General features: G+C 43.5%; 2 protein-coding genes across 10 annotated transcripts in view; one reads left to right on the top strand and one right to left on the bottom strand.

The window, feature by feature from the left end:
• The window catches only part of Nfrkb (nuclear factor related to kappaB binding protein), a 31,358-nt gene extending 13,335 nt beyond the window's left edge, over window positions 1-18,023 (top strand). For 2 of the 9 annotated variants that reach the window (XM_076924580.1, XM_076924585.1), the window contains exons 13-26: window positions 446-525; window positions 624-670; window positions 1,388-1,448; window positions 1,808-1,982; window positions 4,166-4,272; window positions 6,207-6,330; window positions 6,817-6,896; window positions 7,022-7,236; window positions 7,335-7,605; window positions 8,140-8,352; window positions 11,361-12,128; window positions 15,625-15,731; window positions 16,478-16,613; window positions 16,719-18,023. In XM_076924580.1, the coding sequence (XP_076780695.1) occupies window positions 446-525; window positions 624-670; window positions 1,388-1,448; window positions 1,808-1,982; window positions 4,166-4,272; window positions 6,207-6,330; window positions 6,817-6,896; window positions 7,022-7,236; window positions 7,335-7,605; window positions 8,140-8,352; window positions 11,361-12,128; window positions 15,625-15,731; window positions 16,478-16,613; window positions 16,719-16,844 (2,510 nt within the window). In that variant the 3' untranslated portion in view covers window positions 16,845-18,023. The remainder of the gene's footprint in view (window positions 1-445; window positions 526-623; window positions 671-1,387; window positions 1,449-1,807; window positions 1,983-4,165; window positions 4,273-6,206; window positions 6,331-6,816; window positions 6,897-7,021; window positions 7,237-7,334; window positions 7,606-8,139; window positions 8,353-11,360; window positions 12,129-15,624; window positions 15,732-16,477; window positions 16,614-16,718) is intronic. The other 7 variants (XM_076924583.1, XM_076924587.1, XM_076924582.1 and 4 more) reach the window with 4 other exon arrangements.
• Window positions 18,024-22,424: 4,401 nt separating this feature from the next.
• The window catches only part of Tmem45b (transmembrane protein 45B), a 37,169-nt gene continuing 32,001 nt past the window's right edge, over window positions 22,425-27,592 (bottom strand). Inside the window, exons 3-6 of the mRNA XM_076924589.1 lie at window positions 25,597-25,806; window positions 24,883-25,067; window positions 24,303-24,448; window positions 22,425-22,706 (exon numbers count right to left, since the gene is read on the bottom strand). Of these exons, the coding sequence (XP_076780704.1) occupies window positions 22,595-22,706; window positions 24,303-24,448; window positions 24,883-25,067; window positions 25,597-25,806 (653 nt within the window). The 3' untranslated portion in view covers window positions 22,425-22,594. The remainder of the gene's footprint in view (window positions 22,707-24,302; window positions 24,449-24,882; window positions 25,068-25,596; window positions 25,807-27,592) is intronic.

The raw sequence follows: 27,592 nt of genomic DNA on the forward strand, positions 1-27,592 counted from the left end.
AGTAGTCTTCTAGGCAGGTCACAGACTTAGCCTACTTTTTTCCTCTGGTCTTTTTACTGCTTTGCCAATGTGAAGAGTGGATTTTCTCACAAGAGCAGGGTCCTTCCCTGGTGTAAACCAGAATTGGTTCTACTTATATGACCTCATTATTCACTTGATGTGACCTCTCTGAGGACAGAAGGGGGATTCATTTCATGGTTCCAGCTTGATTCACATGCCTGCTGCACAGTGGCTACTCTATAAATACTTGTTGAATGAAAGATCAGAAAAAGTGACATCCTGGAGCTTATTCAGGCAGTGAGGAGAGGCATGTGCATATAGGAAGGGCCAGTGAAGGTTCTGACGGGTTCTTTCTGGCATAGGTAGAGCTGGTGAAGAGAAGGCAGGATTCTGAGTAATTCTTTACATTGCTTACTTTTTGTGTGTGCCGCACCTTCACCCATAGGTCAATCTCAAGATAATGAAAAAGAATTAGCTGCTCTATTCCACCTGTGGTTGGAAACCAAAGACCAGGCCTTCTGTAAGGTATGCCTCTTACTTTATCATTACTTGGGTTTTTAGAGACCTTAAGTGAGTGAAAATTCTCTAGCCCATTTACCTGGTAATGTTTTCCCTTTCTTCAGCAGGAAAATGAAGACAGCTCTGATGCCATGACACCTGTCCCTCGAGTGTGAGTATATTGTTCTTGTGGTGGGTGCTTTCCCGTGAAGCCATGTCATACATAACATTATTATTCTGGAGCTGCTGACATTCGTGTGTTAGAGCTGTAATGGATCTAAGGCAGAAGTCCTGACTCATATGCCTTAACATACTTGAGGAGGGCACATAAGAGTCAGTAAGAGTGGCTCCTGACTGCATTGGTCTCTAAAGATAGGTGGTCTGCCTGTAAAGAAGTCCATGACATTCATATCCTTAACTTGTAGTACTGTGTTCTTCATTCTAATGTCATCTCATTTTCTCGATTCCTACCTGGTCACACTACAGTGTAGAGGCCCAGCTTTAGTGTAACCCATTCTCTCGCCCCTCTCCCCCTACATAGCCACTCATATAATGGGGGTTCAGAACTCAAATTCTGGGTTCTTTTGAAGGCAGAAAGCTCACTCATGACTTGAAGTGCTTTGTTCCCCCAAGAGTGACTCTTGTTATTAAATTGAGTACTGAACGGCAGGTTACGATGCCACACTCTTTCTGTTTATTCCAAACACTTGAGGATCCCAAGAATGGAGAATGTGGGAAAGAAATCAGTAGGGCTTCTATGGTAAGAGTTGGAGAACAGACTGAGCAGGCGTTGAGTGTTAAAGCGCATTCTACCACACTGCCAAGGGAAAGAGAAAGGGCTAATGGTCCTTCTTGCTCTCAGAGATGATACAAATTCTTTATGTTCCAGAAGAACTGACTATGTGGTTCGGCCTAGCACAGGAGAGGAGAAACGGGTTTTTCAAGAGCAGGTAAGATCTTAGAAGTTATGAACACAGAAGCACTGAGCCTAGCTTTTCTTGATCTCACCTCCTTGGGTGTTCAGATCCTTCAGCCCAGATAGTTCGTTGGTCGAGTCTGTTTGTTGGGGTAGAAATAGTTTGGTGAAAAGGAAAGAAAACTTTTGACTGTTTTTTTTTTTTTCAGATAGCAAAATGTATTTTACTTCCTTGCCATTTCTTGGGTGACCATCTGTGAGGACCGTCTTTCCCCACTGTGGTTGGGTTCTTTGTGGGGTTGCTCATTTTTTCCTTGTATTGACATCTCAGTTCTAGGGAGAACTCCACTAATTCTGAGGTAGCAATTTTTTGCCTTTTTCTTTTTTTGGTAGGAGCGTTACAGGTATAGCCAACCCCATAAGGCATTCACCTTTCGCATGCATGGCTTTGAGTCTGTGGTGGGGCCAGTGAAGGGCGTGTTTGACAAGGAGACCTCCCTCAACAAGGCTCGTGAGCATTCACTGCTGCGCTCTGACCGGCCTGCCTATGTCACCATTCTGTCTCTTGGTATGTGGCATGTATTTATTACTAGGGCTTTCTTATTTGTCCACAAGCTCTCCTCACACCAAATCGGTACTTCCTGTACAAAGCCCCAACCCCTTACTCACTCTATCCATTGATAGGATGAAGACTGACTGATCAGTCTTAGAAGTTTTCAAAGCTGAGAGATGGCAGGGTGGAGTTTACCCTGGTAGTTGATGCCAAGAGTCACTGCTTCTTTCTGGAGTCATCTTCATTTTGATGAACTGCTCACAAGCTAGTAGTTAAATCAAGTACAGGATTTTGCTTTCTCAAAGGATGATTTTTTCTGAGAGCTGTGACACAATACCTGTGACCCCAGTTCTTAGGATGCTGAGGCTAGAGGACTGTTGCAAATTTGAGGGCTGCCTAGGCTACACAGTGAATTTGAAGCCACACAATGACATTGTCTCAGAAAATGAGAGAACAAGGAATTCTTTGTATCATGAGTCCTTTTGGTAGTGAGACCTATGGACTCCTTTCCAGAATTAGAATTATGGATTTAAAGGCTGGAAAGATGGCTCAGTGGTTAAGAGCACTGACTGCTCTTCCAGAGGTCCTGAGTTCAGTTCCCAGCAACCACATGGTGGTTCACAACCATCTGTATGGGATCTGATGCCCTCTTCATATGTGTCTGAAGGCAGCTATAGTGTACTCACATACATAAATATTTAAAAAAAAAAAGAGTGACAGTTACATTTTAGAATTAGGCATTTAACACCCTTCCCCCCCCCCCCCCCCATAGGGTTTCTCTGTGTGGCCTTGGCTGTCCTGGACTGTTCTTCAACTCAGAGATCTACCTGTATCTACCTCCTGAGAGCTAGGATTAAAGGTGTACACCACCACAGCCTACCTTCATTTAAAATTTTTTTTTTGGTAAAGAATTACTTATTTATTTTACATATACAAGTACACTGTAGCTGTCTTCAGACACACCAGATCCCATTACACCTTGTTGTGAGCCGATATGTGGTTACTGGGGATTAAACTCAGGACCTCTGGAAGAGCAATCAGTGCTCTTAACTGCTGAGCTAGCTCTCCAGCCCCTTGCATTTAAATTCTTAAAAATGCTTAGAGTTGCAGAAAAGGCCAATCATGTTTCAGTAATTATTAAGTTGTTAAAACATTTAAATGCAAAACTATGTTTCTGTTATAATAATGAATAATAAGACCCGGTAGCAAGTGTTCTAATTTCTGTAACTTCTACTGGGGGTCAGTGTAAGTGATTCTGTATGTTATACTTGTAACATGGAAAGTATTTGATTTCTATTGTAACAGCACAGTAATAGCAGCAGTATGGGTTTATGTTTGTTGATAATTGAAAGGAGTACTAATTTACTTTTCTTACCAAGTTTTATAGAACTACTGGGTCATCTTTCATCTTCCCTGTATACATGAATGCATATTTTGGTCTAATCCACTCTTTATTTCCTCCCCCACTATCTCCCTGGTCCCTTCTCCCAGACATCCTCCCAGCTTTTTTACTAAAAATGGATATTATATATGTTTGTGTGTATCCCACTAAGTCCAGTTAGTGTCATTTGCATGCATCTGGGTGTGGTATGGGTATAGGACTGTCCACGGTAGCATGGGTAATCTACCCTCCCCAAAACATAACTGACATTATCTCCAGTTTGCTGTCATGACTCCTGGAGCTTTGTAACTAGAAACGGAACCTTTCAAATTCCTCCCATCCATGCTGGAATAGTGACTAGATAGATGTTGTGCAGGTCTTGTGTAGTGACCACAGCTTTTGCGAGTTAGGAGAACAACTCCCTCTCACATCCGAAAGGTACTGTTTCCTATCAGTTCTCCTTAACCTCTGTCTCTTAAAATCTTCTCACCCTTTCTTCTATGACATTCCCCGAGCCTTGGGAGAAGGGAGTGTGATGTTCTGTTTGGGGATGAGAACCACTCTATTCAATTCTACCATATCCATGGACCTATTTTTTTGCCATAGGTGTGTTAAACGTGTAGGAAGGTGCAGTGCAGTGTTGATGGCCAGTAGAGGGCAGTGTGCCAATGACCAGTCAGGTGAGGCTCAGGAACCATAATCCTAGGGAGCTCAACCCTACCAGAACAGGGTTGAGATGTTGTACAACAGGTCAGGAGATGTTGTAATTCATTGGAAGCTTTGCTTGACTCCTGGATTTTGCATTTTCTACTGTCAGTTCGGGATGCTGCAGCTCGGCTGCCTAATGGAGAAGGCACTCGGGCAGAGATCTGTGAACTGCTCAAGGACTCGCAGTTTCTTGCTCCAGATGTCACCAGCACTCAGGTACGTTAGAGAAATAGCTTTTCTTGGCTTTTTTTCAGAATGTATATGAGAAAAACTATTAGGAAACCTAAGATACACCTTTTATTTATTTATTTATTTATTTTTATTTTTTATTATATTAATGAGGGTTGAACCCAGGGTCTTGTACATATCAAGAACATGCTTTACCAGTGAGCTGTATGTGTTTCCCTACCATAAAATCTTAAAACAAACAAACAAAAAAAAAAAAGAAGGAGTAAGTCGGGCATGGTGGTGCATGTCTTTAATCCCAGCACCTGGGAGGCAAAGGCAGGTTTGAATTTGAGGCCAGGACACGGTGAAACTTTGTCTTGAAACACCTCCACCCCACCCCACCCCACCCCACCCCCTGGGCTCACAGTCAAATGAATAAAAACTAGCTAGGCATGATGGCAGTACCTGTAATACCAACTACCATGGGAGGCTGAAGCAGGAGGATTTTGAACTTGAATCTGGGACACCATAGACTCCTGAATGTTCAGTGGGTAAAGGCACTTGCTGTGCATGCCTGATTGACCTAAGTTCAGTACCTAGAGTCCACATGTGAAGCTGGATGAGGTGGCCAATCTTTAATCCCAATACTTTAGGAGAATTGCCTAGAACCTATGGTCTAGCTAGCCTGGAATACACAGTGAGGCGGAGACATCAAGAGACTCTGCCTCTGAAACAAGGTAGATGGTAATGGTCATAGTTGGGTTCTGTTGCTGTGATGAATCATGACCAAAAAGCAAGTTGGGGAGAAAAGGCTTTGTTCAGCTTGCACTTTGACATCGTTGTTCATCACCAAAGAGAGTCAGGACAGGAGCTCAAGCAGGCTGGATACAGAAGCAGTGGAGGGGTGCTTTGACTGGCTTGCTTCCCCCGGCTTGCTCAGTCTGCTTTCTAACAGAACCCAGGACTACCAGCCCACAGACGGCACCACCTACAGTGGGCTGAGCCCTTCCCTGCTGATCACTAACTGAGAAAATGCCGTATAGATGGATCTCATGGAGGCGTTTTCTCAAGTGAGGCTCCTTCCTCTCTGATGAGTCTAGCTTGTATCATATTGACACACAAAAACATCCAGTACAGTAACAGTGAGAACCACCTGTGACCTTCTGACCTCCACACATGCACTATGGTAAATATATGCCTGTACTTACATCATGGACACAATAAGAATAATAAGCCCATTAAGAATGCTACAACTAGGTGGGTAGAGAAATGGCTCAGTGGCTAAAAACACTGTTCTTTCAGAAGACCCAGGTTTGATTCCTAGTATCCACATGGTAATTCACATCTATTTTTTTTTTAAGATTTATTTTTTAAAAATTTTGTGTGGCTGGGCAGTGGTGGCACATGCCTTTAATCCCAGCACTTGGGAGGCAGAGGCAGGCGGATTTCTGAGTTCGAGGCCAGCCTGGTCTACAGAGTGAGTTCCAGGACAGCCTGGGCTATACAGAGAAACCCTGTCTTGTAAAACCAAAAAAAAAAAAAAAAAAAAAAAAGAAAGAAAGAAAGAAAAAAAAATTGTGTGTACATGCACCTATATATTAATGTATGCTATATGAATGTAGGTGCCCATGGAGCCCAGAAGAATGCATAGGATCTCCTGGAGGTGGACTTATCAGGGGTTGAGCCATATGATATGGGACCTGGGAACCAAGCACTGGTCCTCTGGAAGAGCAGCAATTACTCTTAAATGCTGGGTCATCTCTCTAGCCCTCCTTATTCTATAACAAAGGAAAGGGTTCTACAGTTAATTAGTTCACAGGATACTTACAGTGACGATCAGGTAGTATCCTAGCTGTACACCATTCTTTTCAAAGTGATTGATGAGCCTGTGGTGTGACAGCTAGGTTGAGATCCAGTCTGTTCTCTGACTTTCACAGCTCCTGGTTGGAGTTGTTCCATATCTCCTTTTGCTCTGTTCTTAGGTGAACACAGTAGTGAGTGGTGCACTGGATCGATTGCATTATGAGAAAGACCCTTGTGTGAAATATGACATTGGTCGGAAGCTGTGGATCTATTTGCATCGTGACCGGAGTGAGGAAGAGTTTGGTATGTGAGGCCTTCAGTGTGCTAACTAGATGGAGGGCATCTGCCTTTCAGTTTCATATCTGTTATTCTGTTTGTTAGCATTTAGTTAGGATAGGGTTATGGAGTAAGAATCCAGTCCACCAACAAGGTCTGGGTTATCTTACTTTGTTTTTGAGAAAGAATCGTGCTGTTTAGCCAGCTATGGCTGTGTGTGGAACTTATTATGTGGGCCAAGCTGGCTTTGAATTTGGGAGGATCGACCTTTGTCATCCCAGTTCTGGGCTTACAGTTGTGCAAATCATGACCAACTTTTTGTTTTGTTTTGATTTGATTTGAGATAGAGTCTAAGCAGGCTGGCCTTGACCACACTGTTTTTCTGCCTCAGTTTCCTGAGAAGTGAGTGGTATTACAGCTTCTGCTTGGAGAGGCCTTGGTTTTTAACAAAACCCTTGTGATTTAGCATGCCAAAGCCAGATTTCCTAAACTTTATAACATCCTTGTTTATAGAACGGATTCATCAAGCTCAAGCGGCAGCAGCTAAAGCCAGAAAAGCTCTTCAGCAAAAACCCAAGCCGCCATCCAAGGTGGTAAGTTACCTCCGAAGAGCTTTTGTGATGAGGCAGCTCAGCATAGATACTTGGCTTTCACCTGACCCAGTGCCTCAGGAGCTTTCTTTCATGATGCCTGAGGCAGATTTTTTTTTCTTCTCTAGAAATCCAGTAATAAGGAGGGCTCCGTGAAGGGCCTTAGTGGTCCTTCCGAGCAAAGCCAGCTAAGCCTCAGTGACTCCAGTATGCCAGCTACCCCAGTTACGCCTGTAACCCCCACCACGCCAGCATTGCCCACCCCCATCTCTCCTCCACCTGTGTCAGCGGTAAACAGAAGTGTCTCTACCACTGTCTCTGAGCCAGCCAAGTCTAGTTCAGGGTAAGTACTTCTGTTTCTTCTCTTGTTCTTTCCCTCCAAAGTCTTTTGCATTTACATCCTGAGTTTTTGTTTTTTTTTTTTCTCTTGGTTTTCCTCAGTGTTCTTCTGGTGTCCTCACCAACAGTGCCACAGCTAGGAACGATGCTTTCCCCAACTTCCATCCAGACTCCACCCAGTTCTCAGGCCACTGCTCGGGTTGTCAGTCATTCCAGCTCAGCAGGACTACCCCAGGTTCGGGTGGTAGCCCAGCCCAGCCTTCCTGCTGTTTCCCAGCAGTCAGTAGGGCCAGCACAGCCACTACCCCAGATGCCAGCAGGACCACAGATTCGTGTGCCAGTCACTGCTACCCAAACCAAAGTAGTACCTCAGGTAAATGGATGCTGCATGTCATTGGGATACAGGACCGTGTGGACCTAGAGGTAGGCTAATGAGTCCAAACAGGCAGAGCTTGAAGAAGACCTGGAAGTCACATATTGCTGGTGTTGACAATGCAGACCATTAAAGTAACTCATTTAATGTTCAAAGCCTCAGGAAAAATGTTGAAAGCTGAGAAAGGACTTTTAGGTGCTCTGTTTTATATGTTGGAAACAAGACCTTCAGTCTCAGACCAAGTCTCTATATAGTGGAATAAGATTTCAAAGGTTGTGCTTCTAAGTTCCCACTATGCCATAACCATACCTGTGTGACTCAGGACAGAGTCCTGTCTTTGTCTCATTTTCCTTCCCTATATGTAAAACTGAAGAATCACATTTGTTTTCAGTATAAGGAAATGAAATAGGATGTTAAATAGAAAACACTGTACAAATATAGGAAATGCAATATCCGTTCATGTAGGGCCCCTGCTTGCTTGGCTGGAAGCATTTTGGTGTCTAATTGGTCTCTTGACTTCACATCGTTAACTAGGCAGTTATGGCAACAGTTCCAGTCAAGGGGCAAACTCCAGCGGCCTCTGTGCAACGGCCTGGACCTGGGCAGACAGGACTTACAGTGACAAATCTTCCTGCTGCAGTCAGCCCCGTGAGCAAGACAGCCATGAGTTCTCCTGGGAACTCTGCTCCAAGTGCCTCCACAACAGCTGTCATTCAGAATGTCACAGGACAGAACATCATCAAGCAGGTAGGTGAACCTGACTAAATGGTGTCCTAAAGCAAATGACTGACAGTGTGGGATGTCACTGGATAGCTTGGGTGCCTGTGGGGAAGGATTTGTTATCTTTGATCCCTGGTTTGGAGATGTATCAGGTGAGTACCCCATCCTGACCCTTCAAAGGCAGAGCAGCCTTTATGTTCTTCTCTTTCCTTGTATTTCAACATTGGGTAGCTGAGGTTTGGGTTTATATTTCCTTTTCCCTGGGTTTATGCTCTAGAACAAAAAGAAATAAACACACCCAAGAGGAATAGATGGCACAAAACAATCAAACCAAGGGCTGAAATCAATAAAATAGAAACAAAGAGAACAATACAAGCAATCAATGAAACAAAGAGTTGGTTCTTTGAGAAAACCAACAAGATAGAGAAACTCTTATCTAAACTAACTAAAAGGCAGAGAGAAAACATCCAAATTAACAAAATCAGAAGAGAAAGGGGGTATAGAACAATAGACACTAAAGAAACCCAAAGAATCATTAGGTCATACTTCAAAATTCTATACTCCACAAAATTGGAAAATCTAAAAGAAATGGACAAATTTTTTGGTAGATACTGCTTACCAAAGTTAAATCAAAATTAGATAATCAATTTAAATAGACCTATAAGGGAATAGAAGCAGTGATTAAAAGTCTCCCAATAAAAAAAAACCTTGGGTCCAGATTGTTTTAGTGCAGAATTCTGCCACATTTTTAAAGAAGAGTTAATGTTATGCAGTTAGTTCCCATGGCATACTTTACTACAGGGTTTTCAGGTTGTCATTTGTAAAGGTGGAGTATATATTGTTTTGTCCTTCACTGTGACTGCAAGTATGATCTTTGCACTTGTGAAGCCACCTGGCAGTGGTAGCTTATGCCTTTAATCCCAGGACTTGGGAGGCAGAGGCAGGTGGATCTCTTGAGTTCAAGGCCAGACTGGTTTGTAGAGTGATTTCCAGGACAGTTAGGGCTACACAGAGAAACCCTGGCTCAGGGTAAAAAAAATTGTGAAGCCAGTTGACATGTAATACTAGAGCAGTGCCTCTTGTGTACTTCACCCCACTGTGTGGTTTGTAGATTAGCCAGTCAGTCATGGCACTGTGGGTTGGGTATGCTATTACACCATTTTGTAGAGGAAGAAATAGAGCCACACGATGACAAAACAGCATTGCATTCAACAGTTACATGTTATCTTGGGGAATTGAGGTATGTGTTAGACAGACTGAAAACCCCTTTGTGGAACTCATATGTCATAGGAGAGGGAGATAATAGGTCAGCATCAGATAATAAACACTGGTGATTTGAGTGAAGATGGAAGATGGAGTGTTGTGTGTTGTTTTAGCTGTGATGATGGGAAATGGCTTCTCTGAGGAGGTGAGATTTGAAGGGGATGAATGAAGCTGCTGTGCCACATAATGATGACCTGGAGATAGTGTGTAGACCTGCAAATTAGTGTCTTACATCAGAAACACTATGGAGGAGTTTCACGCCAAGTCATTGTAGTTACAGTTAGTGCACAAGCAGTGCATGTGGGAAGGTTGACAGTGCTTACATTATGCTGAGCTTTGATTCTGACTTAAATGTGATGGCTAACACAGGCAGATTGTGGATCTGGTTTGTAGTTAATCCCTAGCTACTAGATACAGTGCACTTGGGAATAAGAATAAAACCAAGGAGAGTATGTAGAGCAGCTGCCACAGCCCGAGTGAAAGCTATGGAGGGCATTTGTCAGATGTGGTAAGAAGTAAATGTAGCTTGTGTGGTTTGCTGGTGGCTTGAATGTGACTCTAAAGAAGTATTCCTGTGGGTTCTGGATGGAATGGGTAGGTATAGTGGTATCATTTACAAGAAGGGGATGAAGTTGGAGTGTGGACAGTATGGGAGACAGAGATTAGTGTATTCCTGCAGATTGGGCAGCACCTGGGTGGGCTGTGGTACAAAGTATTGATGAGACTTAGCACTGTGTGTAGCTATTACATAGATGTGACTAGGACCAGGATATGGATTGTTAAAGGGAATGGCAGATGAATCAGAAATAAATAAAGAGTAATTTAAAAAGAAATTTTGCTACTGAAGACAGCATAGAATTTGGATTGGCATGTTGTGTGCAGGTGAATCATGAAACAATTATATTTGATGATTTTTTTTTTGAATTGCCAGTATTATTTGTACTTGTTTTCTGTAGCAGTGATCCAGTAGAAGGGACACTGGAAAAAAGGCATTGAGTAGAACAAAGGGGTAAGCTATTACTTATTGGGCACTGTGAAGCTGCTAAGTAATGAATCCAGGGAGTCTGACTCCAGAACCCCTTCTTGGAGCTGGTGCACCACACTGTTGCTCAAAATAAGTTGGGCTTGTTGTACATAGATGGATTTAAGATACCAGAGAATGGTGGGGAGATGGGGGAAGGACAGACAGGTATGTGTGTGCTGATAGTACTTGCTGCATAGTGATGGCATTGTGATTAGTGATTTTAGCTTAAGGAAAAAAAAAACCTTTGCTAAGTTACATATGTATGTGTCTTTCTCTCTAATTTTATACATACACACACACACACACACACACACACACACACACACACACACACACATATATATAATCTTGATATACTTTAAAATAACTCAGTTCTTGTGGGTGGGCTGGTAGGTGTAGCTCAGTGGTGAGGTGGCCCTCGATTGAACATCCTTTGTGAAGGCATGTCTGCTTTATTAAACCTCATGGATTACCCGTGCTGCTATTGGTAACTCTGTCAAAATTCCTGCTCAGTCTCTTCCATTGTTTCCTAAAGCCAGGAAAGGACAGGTAAGATTGACAAAGTAATGATATTTGAAGCTCGGTAAAGGGTATATGGTTTATTACTTTAGTTTGTGTTTACCATTTTTCAAAATAAAATGTTAAAAATACATGAAATGTATGCCTGTGAGTAGGCATTTGCCTAATCCTGCCACATGACCAGCTTAGAACTGTGAATCTCTTCTTTGTACTCTGTTTTCCCATCTAGGTGTCAATCACTGGGCAGCTTGGTGTGAAGCCCCAGACAGGCAACAGCATTCCACTCACAGCCACAAACTTCCGTATCCAGGGTAAAGATGTACTGCGCCTGCCGCCTTCTTCCATCACCACAGATGCCAAGGGCCAGACGGTTTTGAGAATCACTCCAGACATGATGGCCACATTGGCCAAGTCTCAGGTTACCACAGTCAAACTGACTCAGGACCTCTTTGGGGCAGGAAGTGGCACTGCAGGCAAAGGCATCTCTGCTACCTTGCATGTTACTTCTAACCCTGTCCACGCAGCTGACAGCCCTGCCAAGGCCCCTTCGGCCAGTGTTCCTTCATCAGCTCCAGCAGGTACAACCGTGGTCAAAGTAACTCCTGATCTCAAGCCAACAGAAACTTCGAATTCAGCTTTTCGCTTGATGCCAGCTCTTGGTGTGAGTGTGGCCGATCAGAAGGGAAAGAACACAGTGGCCTCTTCAGAAGCAAAACCTGCTGCCACCATCCGCATTGTGCAGGGCCTGGGTGTGATGCCTCCTAAAGCAGGCCAGACCATTACTGTTGCAGCACATGCAAAGCAAGGAGCCTCTGTTGCTGGTGGGTCTGGAACTGTCCACTCTTCAACAGTGTCCTTACCCAGTATAAATGCCACTGTGTCCAAGACTGTGGCTGTGGCTTCTGGGGCAACAAGCACTCCCATCAGCATCGGGACTGGAGCCCCCACCGTGCGACAGGTTCCTGTTAACACTACAGTTGTGTCCACATCCCAGTCTGTGAGTAATGTTGATGGTAAAGATTTTAGCTCTCTGCTCAAGAAACTATTTTCTGGGAGGAGACAGGTGTCTTAGTTAGGGGTTCTGTTGCTGTGATGAAACACCATGACCAAAAAAGCAACTTGGGGAGGACAGAGTTTATTTTATTTGGCTTATACTTCTACATTGCTATTCATAATTGAAGGAAGTTGAGACAGGAATTCAAACAGAACAGGACCCTAGAGGCTATGGAGAGGTGCTGCTTACTGGCTATTTTCTGTAGATAGAACCCAGACTACTACCAGCACAGGGATAGAACTACCCAAAATGGGCTGGGGCCTCTCCATCTATACATCATTGTCTTACAGGGTTTTACAGCTGGATCTTTGGAGGCATTTTTCTCAGATGAGGTTCTCTCCTTCAGATTATGCTTAGTTTATGATAAGTTGGTATAAAGTGGGCCAGGACAACAGGGTTCTGCTATATAGCCCAGGCTGACTTAGAATTTGCTGTGTCTAAGCTGGTCTTGATTCTTGCACCTTATTTATTGCTCTTCCTGTCTCAGTCCATCAAGTGTTGGGATTGTAGGTGTGTATTGCTAAGGCCAGCCTGGGAAAGTTGTTTAGGTTCAGCCCCTGTCCCTTAGGCAACTGAGAGCGATCTGTATCATTCCATTTGACTTACAGATTTAGGCTACTGTTTTTGAAATTCAGTTTACAAAGTGTATCATATATATACATCTATAAAGATTAGAAAGAACCAGGCTGTAGTGGCACACACCTTTAATTCCAGCATGTGGAAGGCAGAGACAGAGGCCAGCCTGGTCTACAGAATTAGTTTTAGGACAGCCAAAGATTCACAGAAAACCCTGTCTTGACAGTCTTTCCCCCCCGCTCCCCCAAAAGACAACCCCCTAAAACTAAAATATCACAAGTATAAGGTAAAGTACAAAATTTCCTTTACCTTCTGGTGTTCTGTTCTTACAAGGGCTAAAGAATAATGTATTTATCCTTCCAGGCCTTTTCCTGAGCATTCCAGGTATATACACGTAGTTAAGAAAGTCTCAGGTGTCATTGTAGGCTGTACTCTGATGTTGACCATGTCCTTTTTAGTGATGTAGTAGTACACTGAGGGGTCTGTTTCTACTGATGCTAGGGCCACAGCAGTGGTCTACTGCAAGTGTTTAAGATACTGAAAGATTGACACTCTAACTGTGCTGCCAAAAAGACTGTCAGCTACATACTGTTATGTGCATAGGAAATATTTTCTTCCAGTTTGGAACTGGGGTGTGGCTCAGTGGTAGTGTGGTTGCCTAGTGGGCTCAAGGCTTTGACTTTTAGCTCGACTACTACAGGGAAAAATATTTTCTTTTGATCTTACCTTAGGTTTGGTTTTGTTTCTTTTTCTTTCTTGGTAATTTTGGTATGTTCCTGACTGAAGTAGATCAGACCACCTTAGCTTCCTGAGTTCTAGGATTATCACCGAGCCCAGTTTGCTCTCTTACCCACTTAACCCTATATTTGGTATTCTCTGATTACTTTTATCAATATTTTTTTTTATGCATTCAAGGTTTTGTATGTGTGCCTCAATTAGGTAAGGATGAAAATATATTAACCTTTATTACTATTACCAAACCTCAGAAACTAGGCACCTAAGTGTACAGTGGCTTTGTTTCCAAGCACCTGGGGTGTTGGGCCTCTGCACTCCCACATGTCCACCTTCTCTCTGCGTCTCTCTTTCCTCTTGGACCTTATTAACTTTGGGGTTAGATTTTTTCCCCCCACTTGGCAGAGTTTGTTATTAGTGTCCCCTAACTAACCTTCCTTATCTCTGGAGAAATGTGACTTGTTTTTATCAGATAGTCCTGCTGCCTGCCCATGTGAGCGTGCATTCCACTGGGGTGCCGTCCATTTTCCCTTGTAACACTAGAGGTCCTGTCCTTCCTCACCATGTAGTTGCTGAGTGTCATCACTGTATCATGTATTATGGACACCCAGACAAATGGGATTCACCAGTCCAAGTGGCTCAGGATCTGGGACTGCCAGGTGAACATATACTTTGTGGTTCAGATACAGAGTTGTTTGTTTCTGTAATAAATATAAAATGAAAAGTCACATAAGGAAGAAGTGGGTCATTTCAGTTGACTTATTTCTCATAAATTGAGCTAATACTTTTTATAGGAAATATAACTAGTCAAGAGTTTCCATGGGTGATTCTACCAAATGTTGATGAAAGTAGTAGTGTCACAGTAGTCCAAGTTTTTTTTTTTTTTTTGTAGAAGTAGTAGAATACTTAATTTGTCTGTGAAGTCAGCATCATTTTCACGTCAGAACCAGATGTAGACTTACAATAAAGAAAAGCTGTAGACCAGCATCCTTCATGAATCTAGATAGAAAAGTTTATTCAAATCCGGCAGTATATAAAGAATTATACCCAGAGGACCCAGCATCCCCATATGGCTCATAACCATTTGTAACTAAAGTTCCAATAGATTCAGTGCCCCCTTGTGACTTTGACTGGCATTAGCCACATGTGTTGTGCACATACACACATTCAGGCAAAATAGTTACATATAAAGTAAATCTAAAAAAAAAAAAGATTTTTAAGAATTATACTCTGTCAGATTTTATACTGCTGTGACAAGTCCTGTCATAAACAACTTAGGGAGATGAATTTAGGTCATGGTCACAGAGGTTTCAGCACCAGACTTTTGCTCTGTTGATTGCGGGCCAGTGGTGAGGCAGAGCATGATAGTAGTAGGAGCATGTCTCAGAGGCTTCTCAGCTCATGAGAGGAAACATCCAATGAGGCAGCAACTGAGGGGTCAAGCTAGCCGTCAGGATCACACTCCTGCCTACTTCCTCCAGCTAGGCCTCCCCTTTCCTGAAAGTATCTATAGTCTTTCAGGTTAGTCTTACCAGCAGTCAGTATATGAGCCTGTGGGGGACATTTCATATTGAAACTATACTCTTACACCTTCTAGTTACACACATAACACAAAATGGAGTTGCCAGTATTGTTTAAAAGTCCCAGGCTATTAGCTGAGTGTGTGGTGCATTCCTATAGTCCTAGCACTGGAGAAGCTGAGGCAGGAAGACTGAATTGAGGGCCAGCCTGGGAGACAGCAGATGTGCACTTTCTCTTTCTCTCTGTCTCTCTCTGTCTCTCTCTGTCTCTCTCTGTGTCTCTCTGTGTCTGTCTCTGTCTCTCTCTCTGTCTCTCTCTGTCTCTCTCTGTCTCTCTGTCTCTCTCTCTCTCTCTCTCTCTCTCTCTCTCTCTCTCTCTCTCTCTCTCTCTCTCGTGACATTCCCCCAACTCTTAAGTCTAAAGTCCCTTCTGAGCTTTAAGGAAAACTGGAAGCTTGAGCCCCTCATGGCAGACAGTTGCTGCTCTTTAGGTGGTAGAACAAGTGAATGAGTGTTGGAGGTGTCTGTAGTACTCTTGCTTCTTCTCTCTAGACACTAGCTGTTTTGCAGTATCTCCTTCTCTCCCACAAAACTAATTGTTTCCTTTGTAGGGGAAGCTGCCTACGAGGATCACAGTTCCTCTCTCTGTGATTAGCCAGCCAATGAAGGGCAAGAGCGTGGTTACGGCCCCCATCATCAAAGGCAATCTTGGAGCCAAGTGAGTGCTGTGTGTAGAATAGCAGACACAGTTGTTACAGAATGGGAAGGTGGTTGGCACCTGACATTTTCATCAGTAATACACATTGAATCCCCAGTACTGTTTTGGATTCAATGACTAAGACACAAAAGAGCCATTCTGTGCCCAGCTTATATTGTAAAGTAGGGAGAGGAATCCAGCAGGAGTAATAAAGCAGTATGTATTGAGTGGTAGAAAATGAGGAGGTGCAGGATGCTGGCACGTGATGCTGTAAGGGATCCTCTCTGTGTTTGAGGCCAAGCTTAATGTAATTTGGCGAATGTTGGTTTTCTCTGGCCTTGACTTAAACAGGAATAAAAGACTCATGCAGTCATTCTGGCATTCCTAATCATGATAAAACTGTTTTGGGATTTGCGGTGGGCTTTTCTTTCCTAAGGGACAGTAAGGTGTCTTACTGGGATGCTGAGGCTGGCTCACACCTGCACTCTCTGTGATACTCTGAGTTATTGTCCACTGGGAGAGTTTCTTGTCAGGAATGCATGCTTCCTGGTAGTGCCTGACTCTGGGCAGAGTATAGAGTTTAGGCCATTTTATCCTCTACTCTGGAGGCTTCTGCCATGGAAGGTTAAAAGAAATGTCTTAGTATGAGATTGCATTTGAATCCAGAAGATTTTTCCTGGGCATCAGGCCTTTTCATTGTCCTTCATGCAGTCTGTAGCCTCAGTCTGAGTGATGTGGTCATACTTACTTCTGCTTCCCTTTCACAGTCTCAGTGGGCTGGGTCGCAACATCATCCTCACAACCATGCCAGCAGGTACTAAGCTCATTGCTGGCAATAAGCCAGTGAGTTTCCTCACTGCCCAGCAGTTGCAGCAGCTTCAGCAACAAGGTCAGGCTACACAGGTAAGGTCTAATGCAGACTGCTGACCAGCTCGGGCTTGTCTGTTTGCTTTTCCTAATTGATGAACTATGCAGTCCATTGATCAGACCTCCTTTCTTTGTAAGCAGGTGCGCATCCAGACCGTCCCAGCATCCCATCTGCAGCAGGGTACAGCTTCTGGCTCCTCCAAAGCAGTGTCCACTGTTGTTGTGACCACAGCTCCATCTCCTAAACAAGCACCTGAGCAACAGTGACAGAGAAGAAAGGCGGCTTCTCTTAGAGACCAGGCCCGATGTATCTCGGCTGACAGAGAGGGAGCAGGGAGGCTGCATCATTCTTCTGAACTGTCCTGCTTGAGGCAGGGTAGTGAAGAGTGATGGCAACTGTGGCCTAGATTCTGCTGCCACACTCTAGAGTGAAGCCCTGACAGGGTCCCTTCAGGGCTTCAGGGATAATCTGTCTAGTCCAGGAAGAGAGAACATCAGAGTCTTGGGAGGTCACAGTCACACAAGCCAGGGTGACCAAAGCCTGAGTGTTAGATGCCCAGGGAGCAGGCCTGCCCGTTGGTGAGTGGCCAGCAGGGAATCAGCCTCATTCTTTGTGAGGATTTTACTTTGTAGTTTCTCATCTTCTTGGTGACTTGTTGAGATGTGAGTTTTGTGTCCAGAAAATTTTTGTGTAACTTATTTTTTTAAAGAACCTACTATAAGTCTTTTATCAAATAGAAACCTGGGCTTTAGTGCCCCTAAACTGATCACTTACCCCTTCAACCAGAATGAGAGCATAGTAAGACTCTTAATAGGTTGGCGGCTTACTTGATAATGGAGAAGTTATGTAGTAAGAAAATGTAGGCCATGAGGTAACATGGACCCCTCAAGTGGAACTAGTTCAGCACTGTGTACTAAATATGGGTGTCTGAATCTTGGTTGTCCCTGTGTCTTCTCTTGTGGGCATTGTCCTCGACAAGCCTGTTCCCATGGAAGTTCAGAGCTGTTGGACAGGGGAGTAGGGGAAGCCGGTGAGATGCTGCTCTCAGTGCACTTGCTTACAGCCCAGACACTGCACATTCTCCTTGCTGTAGAACAGCCACTGCTGTTTCCTTAGAGGAACCAGACCCTTAAGCTGCCCACTTGATTGGAACATACAGGAAATGGTGGAGGTGGGGGCAGGGGTAGGCACTGCCTGGCAGTGCCAGCTTGAGGAGAAATGAGTGAGTTTGATGTTTTTATTCCTGGCCATTTCACTCTTCTCAGCCACCATCAGCCACAGATAGAGCTCAGAAGGGTACTTGACAAAGCCCAAGTACTTTATGTGCTGGTTGTATCTTACATGTCTTGCTGTGGTGCAGGGGTGGGTGTGAAAACCTTTCTGCAAGGATAGGGCTTCCCTGTCTCTTTGTGGGAGTATCCAAATTATTAAAAATGTATCTTTAATTTCTGGGCCTTTAATCATTGTCTTTTATGGGGAAACAACTAGGGGCATGTAGAATGGAAGTGCTGGCTATGTGGGAGGCGTGCTGAAACTGGTTCATTCAGCAAGCTGCTGAGAAACAGAAAAAGATTAAAGTAGTTTTGGCTACAGGGTGGCTTTACAGTTACATTTGATTCTTACAGCAATTTTGTCAGATAAACTGTCATCCCCCTTTAATGGTGAAAAGGTATAAATCTGAGGTGAATTAGAGAAAACCAAGATGAGTGTGCCTGGTCTTGGAATTCTAAGTCAGTCCCGGTGCTGAAGGTGAAATTCGGTGTCGAGAGAAAGTGCCAGCTAGCTACCACAGGCATGGGTTGGATTCCTAGCACTCCTAAAAATGAGATGGTAGAGTCACATGGGCCTGTAATGTAATCCTGCCACTCCAGAAGTGGAAGCCAGAAGATGAAGACTTCAGACTCATGCTCAGCTCATGTCAGCTGGGTGCTGTTAGACCCTGTCTCAGGTCAGCTGGGTGCTGTTAGACCCTGTCTCAGGTCAGCTGGGTGCTGTTAGACCCTGTCTCAGGTCAGCTGGGTGCTGTTAGACCCTGTCTGTCTCAGGACTGTAAAAGAAGTTAGATCCTTCCTAAGCTGCATTCCCTTTGTGCTGAACTCTCCCCACACAATATTTTTGTTGAGTCTTTGGGAATTTCACATCATGTACCCTAATTATGCTCATTTCCCAGTCCTTCCATGTCTGTTCCCCTACCCTTGTAGCCAAACCTCCCTCCCCTCCAAATAAAATAAAAAATGGGTCCAATTTGTGTTGTCCACCTGGATCACGGCCAAACTCCTGATGGCCCACGCCCTCAGAACTGGGTCCCATGAGAAGCCATTAGCTGTGGAGAGCCACACCTCAGCATCCCCCATCACAGTCCTTGAGAGTTCTTTTCAATGGCTTCCTGTTCAGGCTATCATCACCCTTTTATGGCAGGAGGGACTGGGGGTGGGTTGTCACAGGAGTCTTCCATGTCTCCTCAACTGTACATTCATAATCATTGACACCACTACAAAGGCAGTTTTCCTGCCCTTTACAGTCTGCTGGACCATGGGCTTCCACGTGGCCTCTGGTGCATGTGCTGTACTCAAGGAAAACTCACTGGGATGCCTTCTGTTATAACTTGAAGGTAGGTAGTTAGGTGGCCAGCCTAGCTCTCAAACCACAGGAGACAAGATGAGATGGAATCGCACTCTTGATGGGTGCCTGAGGACTGGTATCAGGACTGACTGATGAGGCAAGAGGACCAGAGTGGGGAATAAGAGCTGACATGGGTGTTTTATGTTTTTGGATATACTTCACACAAAAAATGATGTGATAATTTCTAGACAACAATAAAGAGAAAGCGATGTTCTCTCAGATGTATACTGTTGGCTAAACCTTTTCTGATTTTACTTAGCAAATCCCATAAAAGTAACTCATATTTAGCTTATTCTCATTATTTAGGTTTATTCCAAGCTTTTATGTACTCGATCACCTGACTGCCTGTACGTGTATGTTGGGTATGTATATCCTAGAGAGCACAGATGTAAAATACAGGTCTTTTTCAAGATGCCAGTTTGTGGGGTTGACTCCCCAGAAAAGTCTAGTTTGGGTACTTTCTAGTCTGTTGTTGAAATAATAAAGATTAGAGACCTCTTACTTAGAGTTGCCTACAGCAACAGCACTAGTATATTAGCAACGTGCACTTTCTTCATATGTAGACCTCAAAAAGTTCCAGGCAGTTGTTTGTCCTTTGAGCTTCTGGTCGATAGATTGGTAAAATAATTCAGACTATATGTCCAAGACAAGATTTATTGAAAAAGTATTCTGACTGGCTTGTACTTTAAGATTTATTTTTATCTAGTTGTATCTTCATATGTGTGTGAATATATCTATATTATATATGCACACATATATTTATATCATATATGTGCAGGGGCTGGTGGAAGCCAGAAGAGGTTGTCTAGATGTAGGTGTTGGTAACTGAGCTCTGAGGGTCCTCTGGAAGAGCAGGAAGTGCCATCTCTCCAGCCCCATAGCTTGCACTCTAAGAATGTTTTACTAGGGTTGTCATTCAGTGAAGGTATCCTAAACCACTGGTAGTGATACAAAAATAATTTATTTTTAATTTTTTATAGGATTATTTGTTTTATGTATACAAGTACACTGTAGCTGTCTTCAGACACACCAAAGGAGGGCATCAGATCCCATTACAGATTGTTGGGAGCTACCATGTGGTTGCTGGAATTGAACTCAGAACCTCTGGAAGAGCAGTCAGTGCTCTTAACTGCTGAGCCATCTTTCCAGCCCCACAAAAGTTAATTTTAATGTTTTACATTTAATAATTTTTGTCAGTCCCTCAAGAATACTGTTTCTCTGTTCTGCCAATATAAAAAGTCTCAAGTGCATCTTTGCATCTTTTTCTATGAAAATAAAACTGGAAACAGGTTCCTTTTCCAACTTGGACCTAAGGAAAGAACAAATTTTGTATTATTGCTGGTGAATGAATGAGTCTTCCAGTGTTTGTTAAATGAGTGAGTTCTTGTTCAGCTAGCAAACCAAGGGGATCCTTGAAAGGGGAGTACAGGAGTTTTCGAATACCTAGTATTTTCAGATTCTTAATCTCTGTATTGTGACTTTCTGCAAGGCCAGCTAGCTAGCCTTTTGTGAAAGTTCAATATTTCTTCCAAAAAATCTGAAGAACTTTCTGTTTGTGGGTATTTATGAAGGAACAGGGTGTGGTTTATGAGAAAGACACCAGGCTTCCAAGTCATAGTGGTGATTGGTTTTTCTACCGTGTAGCTGTTTGATTTCATTCTGACCAGCCTCAGAGGACTTCATTCACATGCTTAAATTACAGGGGATGGCGAGAGTTCACTGAGACAGTGTCCCAGTGTTTCAGAAGGCTGTAAAAGTGAAAGGTGTTACTTGGTCTTGAAGACCCTTAAGATTCAATCAGCACAGAAGCCTCTTCTCACTGGGACTAATGTGTGTGCTTAGTTTTCTATGTTCTTGGTGGCTTTGTAAATACTACTCTCTGAGTCTGGATATACCTTCTCTAAAGGGCCAACTCTTCATGTCTCCCCTGTTTCTCTGTGGTATGTGTATATTACTTTTTTTTAAAGATATGTTTTAATTTATGCATGTGAGTGTTTGCCTGTATGTATGTGCACCACATTTGCACCTGATCCCTGTGGAGGTCAGAAGAGAATAACAGATACCCAGGAACTGCAGTTAGAGACCGTAGTGAGCTGCCATGCTTGGAATCGATCCTAGGTTTTCTGAAAGAGCAGTAGGTGCTCTTCTCAGCTAAGTTGTTTCTTCAGCCCCTGCATTTTTGTTTGTTTGTTTTTTTTGAGACAGGGTTTAAAAAAAGAAAAAAACAAAAACAAAAACAAACCGTGGCTGTCCTGATGGTTAATTTGTAGGTCGCACTGGCCTTGAACTCAGAGATCAGCTGCTTCTGTTTCCCAAGTGCTGGGATTAAAGGTGTGTGATACAAACTGCCTAACTTGCCCTTGCACTTTTTTCTTTTGCCAGGTGCCCACCACACTGCCCATGATACCCTCAGGAGTTCTCTTACATCATGTTGTCAGTGCCTTGATGGACACCTCATTAATTCTCGAAGACATTTCAATGCTAGGGCAAAGTAGATGTTTAATAAATACCTGTTGAGGGAAGTTATAAAAACTAAAGAAACCACAAAAACAAAGCCTGTGCAGGGCCAACAACAGTAGCGCATCAAGTCTGTTAAGAATACAAAATCGTTATATCTTGGTTTTAGCTGTTTTAAAATTGGAAGCTTTTCATACCTAATTTTTTTTTCTGTATCTAGGAGGTACAGACTTGCTCTATAATGCCCCCCAATAGGATAATGTTGAGGAATCAGCAGAGTTTCAGTTCTCAGCTGATCTATGAACTAGCTACTTGATCTAAGGAAATTGTCTTTCACCTAATTTTATCTCTGATCAAGACTAGAATGCAGTACTCTGGTATGACTGATTAGAGGATATTTAAAAAGACAACACTGAAAATACAAAAGCTTGTGAGTTGCTTTTTTATTTAAAGTCTGTTAGAATCTTGGCTCTGAATTGAAGACACTGAGCTATTGTCATCTAGCTTTCGGTACATTCCTGAGAAGAAAGTACCTGCTTGCTTGAGAGAAGAGGGGTGGGTTATCAGAAGTTGAATGTTGATGTCCGGCTTGCTTCATCTACATGGCCACTTACTAGTGTAGGTGTTCAGAATCTTAAAGTCATTCCTCTATGGACAGGCCTGCTACAGGAAGTTGTTCATTTTTCTGTGTGGCTAGTGTTACTGTAATACAGATTTTAAGTCAAACTGTGCTTAAGTATTCCAATAACATGGTGCATAAAAACCACTCAAGGTCTTATTTCCTGTATTTGAGCCTCTGACTCTGTATTAGATGATGGATGCAGTATATGGAGCCCTAGGAGTGCATAAGGCAAGCCTTAGAGTACAGGGGACAAGCTGCATCTTTTCTAGCTATTGTTTAAAAGGATGTGAGGTCTCCACTCTGCCAGGCCTGATGTCACTCCTCATCCGAGCCACTCAAAAGGGTTGACTGGTAAGTGTGATCAGACTGTAGCTTCTGAATCCCAATGATTTCTCCTTCTGCATGTCTCTTCACCCGAGTCAGAAAGCTGTAGTAGACATACCATAAGAACCATTAGATTAGCCATGGAAGTCTTCCATTCAATAACTCCAGGATGTAAAGAATGGCAGAGCCTTTTTTTAGGTGTCTATTAAACAGTGATACAAAGACTATATATCTGGCTTCTCAGAGTTTTGTTCACAGTAGAAAGAAGGATTAAGTAGTAACCCAAATAAATATTCTTGAGACTAGATTCAGGCCTCTTGACATCTAGCTGTTTTACAGACCAGAAAGAAGAGCTAGAAGAAACTCCCCCCCCCCTTTTTTTGGTGGGGGTTCTTTCTGGATGAAGTATATCTGCTTTGGGTGTAGGGAAATAAGGACAGGTGGGGGTGGGGTGGGAGGCTGGGGCAGCTTCCACAGAAACAGACTTTTATAATAACACGTGCCAGATTTCAGCGTAGCTTTCCCTTTACTAGTTGGTTACTTTTATTGTATACATTAATCTTACCTGCTAAAGTCCCATGTCTTTCTGAGCTGCTGATAGCAAGCACAACAACTGTAGATACTTTGAGCTCTGTCTCTTATGCTCTGTGTGACCTTCCTAACCATCTCTTCCCTCTCTCTTCTCTTGACAACAAGTTCTCTTACAGTTCTTTAAAAATCTCTTTTCTCCAACCGGCCCCTCTTCCCACCCTCTCATCTCCTGAAAAAGGATTCTTAGTCACCTTAAAGATTGGGTGAACTGTACCTTCTTCAGCTCCCAAGTTGAAAGCTCTCTTTCCTGGGGCTGGGGAGCTTGCTCAGTGGTTAAGAGCACTGATGCTCTTCAGAGGACCTGGGTAAACTTATTTAGCCTTTTGAGGCCTTGCTTCCCCATTTGTTAAAACCATCACCGCCAACAAAACTGTACATAGTACAGTGATGAGGGTCAGAGAGGTCAACAAGTGTCTTAAATGTTCTGTGCTGCCTGGGACAGTAAGGAAGTGTGGGGGGTGGTCGGGGGCGGGGGTGTCAATAGTTCTTACATCTCTATTGTGCTTGGAGCTATTTAGAAAGCACTTTTTGCCCTGGTACAATTTTGATGTTGGGGGCTGGAGAGATGGCTCAGTGGTTAAGAGCACTGATTGCTCTTCCAGAGGTCCTGAGTTCAATTCCCAGCAACCACATGGTGGCTCACAACCATCTGTAATGAGATCTGATTCCCTCTTCTGGTATGTCTGAAGACAGCAACAATGTACTCACATACATAAAATAAATGAGTCATTAAAAAAAACAAAAAAAACATTTTGATGTCTGTATATTTAGGAAGTAAGCAAAACAAGTCAGGAAATAGGTGATGGGATCACTAAACTAGTGACAGTAAGGACTTTAGCCCAGACTGGTTTCTGCTTTGAGGATTTCCCTGTCATTCACTAGCTTAGAATCTTTTAGACCTGCACTTGAAACAGGTTTGCTATGACCCAATCAGGCAGTTTAATTTAGCCTTAGAGTCACTGGCAAGTAAGACTTGTGGTAACTTCCCTACAAATGAAGAGTACTCTGTGCAGTTTGGCAAGACGGTGGTCATTAAGTAATGGGAGTTACCCACCTTAGGGGACTAGGTAGGGAGAGAGAACTTGCACAAAATGTGTTTCAGACATACCAATAAACAAGGGAGTAGTTGACGGCCGTGATGCAAATAGCGACAAAATAGTGCCAGCAGAAGCACATAGTGATGAACATGATGTTGCCCATGTCCTGCTGGTCCCATTCTGGCGTTCCAAATGGCGGGTACAGGACAAATCCAATCTGGAGGAATAGAGGAAGATTTTTTCTGGTAGGTTGTCTTCATGGCCAGCAGTATGTTGTGCACTGTCTCACAGTTCCTACAATTCAGTTATGCCTATTCACACTGGAAAGTCACTCTCGGTTAAGTTTGGTTGTTGTATAGGCTGATTTAAAATTAGCTAAACTTGAGGACTTCCATTTCATATGAGTAGTTTCGTAAATACAGGTATACAGTATCTGCAAACTGTTAATGGAGAAAAGTTTCGTAGGTCAAGGAGTGGTGTGGGGATAAAATGGTCATCCAGACAGGCAATACTGCTGTTCCAGACAGACTTTTCCCCCACCTCCCCCGGAAGTATTTGCTGCATTTTCAGGCAACAAGCCACTTTCAGGATTTCTCTTGGACATCGCCAAGGGGCTTTTCAACCCACACCATATTGAGTGTGGATAATCACCTGCCAGAACCAGGTTCCCTGCAAAATAAGGAGAGTGGTTCGGAAAAGCTCCAGCACAATATTATCCCGAAAGATAACCTCCAGAGAGATACTGATAGTCGCTCCAAACAAACCGAACAGCAGCAGTGAGTGGATGTGCTGGTCCAGTGGAGGTCGGTGGTGAACGTGGAAATAGAAGAGAAAACCTGCATGAACCAATGACAGCCATCAGAAACTTGCTTAAGAACATTCACTCTGGCCCTTCCCGATCACTGGATTTTTTTTTCCCCCTTTATTTGTCTCAAATGGATTTAAGATTCTTCAGCATTTTGCTGCCATGCCATCATTGGCAGCAAGCACTTGCAGACTGTTGGTTTTATGGGTCTGTTGAGAATATAAAAGAATGTGTCTGTCTGCAGAGTCCACTGAAAGGAAAGACAGGGCAGGTGTAGTATTTTAGTCATGGTGCTGGTTTGTGAGAAGTTGAATGAGTGAACATGCATGCACGCACGCGCACACACACACATTTTCAGGTGGGACCTCAAGATTTCTTGCCTTCATTATGGACCATGCTATCCAGACCACCCAGAGCATAGGACCCAACCCTGTTTAGGCTTTGAAAGTCTTGAGAATTGATTTTCTGAGGAAGTCTATATGTTAGTGTTTCTTGTCTTTTAAGTTTTGATCTCTTGTGAGGTCAACTTTTCTATCTTTCCATTTCTCCAGCCAAGTTACCTTCAATGAATACGGCCATAGCCAAAACCACTCTGTCTAACCCCAGGGGCACGATATTGGAGTAAAGGTAGGTGAGCATGTCGATGATTCCTGAGACACCAAAGAAGAGGTACATAGTACTATGCTGCCAGTTCATCAGCTTCGTCCATTCATTTTCATTGTAGAGGTGCAGGTGAGGTCCATCTGGAACAAACTGCTCTGCCAGGATGCCTGCCAGGAAGTGAAAATGAAACCTGAGGTGGGAGAGGTGATGACAATGGCAAACATGAGATAGCCTAGAAATAGGGACCAGGTCCAGGGATGAATGACAGCTGCCTGCAGGTCAGCGGACCAACTTGAAAACTACTTCCGTACAGAATTTTTTCTTTGAAGTGTATGGAAACAGCTGTCCCTCGGTGCTCCTTTAGGGGCCGAGGATGGGGCAGAAGCCATGATGAAAATGGAACATACTGGTCTCCAGGGACTCTGCCCCTGCAGTAGAGATAAGCAGAGCATTTTCCCTCCGTTGCTGGTGTGGCTGAGACATTCCGAGGACAGCAGCTCCTGGATGTGTCTTAGGGCTGCCATAGAGTGGGTGCCCTCCCTCAGCACAGCACTCTTTAAAACACTGGTGAACAACATGAGGCCTCACACTGTGGCCATGGTGTCTAAAGAGAGACAAAAATGAGGCCAGACTGACCAAGCTGTGCTTTTTTGGGTAGCTTGTGGATCTTGTCACTTTATCTTTTTGCTTTGTTTAGTTTCTGCTTTTTGAGATAATCTCACTACCAGGCTGGCTTTCAACTATCCTCTTGACTCTGGGATTGCAAGCCTGTACTATGCGTGGCTTTTGTCCCTTCTACTTTTTAATCATGTTTGAAAGGCAGATTTGCCTTTACGCTTAGTACCTAAAATATTTTGGGGGAATCCTGGAAGTCATTCAAATTTGCATTCACTTGTAAGGGACCAGGAAGTTTGTGGAATGATCCAGAAGAAGTGCCACTGATACTAGAATGGAAGCCCTGTGAAGTGGGGACTGTGTGTGCTTCCTACAGTTTTCTAGTTCTCGGAACACTGAGTGGCTGGCATCTGGTAGAACCAGTACAAGAGTGGTACTGACATTGACCCAGCCAGGATGACAAATATATTAGCTTTTTTATTTTTTATCTTTTTTTTTTAAGACAGTGTCTCCTTACCTGTAAGTTATATGGTACCCATGAGCTCCACAAAAGAGCTGTCTGGTGCATGCAAGAAGTCTTGGCTGAATCTGGCAGGTGTTTTACGTCTTGCTTTCTGGAGAGTCTTATGTCACTGCTTCACACCCAGATGGGGTGGTAGGCTAAGGACAAGTGGCAGGCAACCTGAGGGTGAGTTTCCCCTGCAGTGCTCTCAGCAGGTATGGCTCCAGGAGGAGCTCACTGCCAGTCCCTGATGCACTGCTGCAGAAAGCAGTTGGGTGGTAGGGGATTTGATGAGAAAGAGGCAGGGCTAAAATCCCTCACAGCTCCTCTGAGGGCTTTCTCAGCCTTTCTGTTGCCTGCCTTGTTGGCTGCCCTGTGGGTACCCCTCCTGGTAATGCTTGAGACTTTTGTGTGAAGGATATGCCAATGAGTGGTTGTTAATTACCCTGAGATCTAGATAAAGACTATTTGGGGAGCAATGATTTAAACTAAACCCTATTTAGAACTTGGAATTGCTTTTATAAAAAAAAAAATCCCCCCATTCTTATTTGCATTTTTTGTTTTTCACATAGTATTTGTTCTGTTCCTATAACTTTGTAGGGCAAAAACTAGTTTACTTGGTAGTTATTCATAGTGTATACAATAAAAGTGTCTATTCACGGCTGGGCGGTGGTGGCACATACCTTTAATCCCAGCACTTGGGAGGCAGAGGCAGGCAGATTTCTGAGTTGGAGGGCAGCCTGGTCTATAGAGTGAGTTCCAGGATAGCCAGGGCTACACAGAGAAACCCTGTCTCGAAAAACCAAAAAAAAAAAAAAAAAAAAAAAGGTGTCTAT

Source organism: Arvicanthis niloticus, chromosome 26 (assembly GCF_011762505.2).
Source record: "Arvicanthis niloticus isolate mArvNil1 chromosome 26, mArvNil1.pat.X, whole genome shotgun sequence".
Classification (NCBI taxonomy): Eukaryota; Metazoa; Chordata; class Mammalia; order Rodentia; family Muridae; genus Arvicanthis; species Arvicanthis niloticus.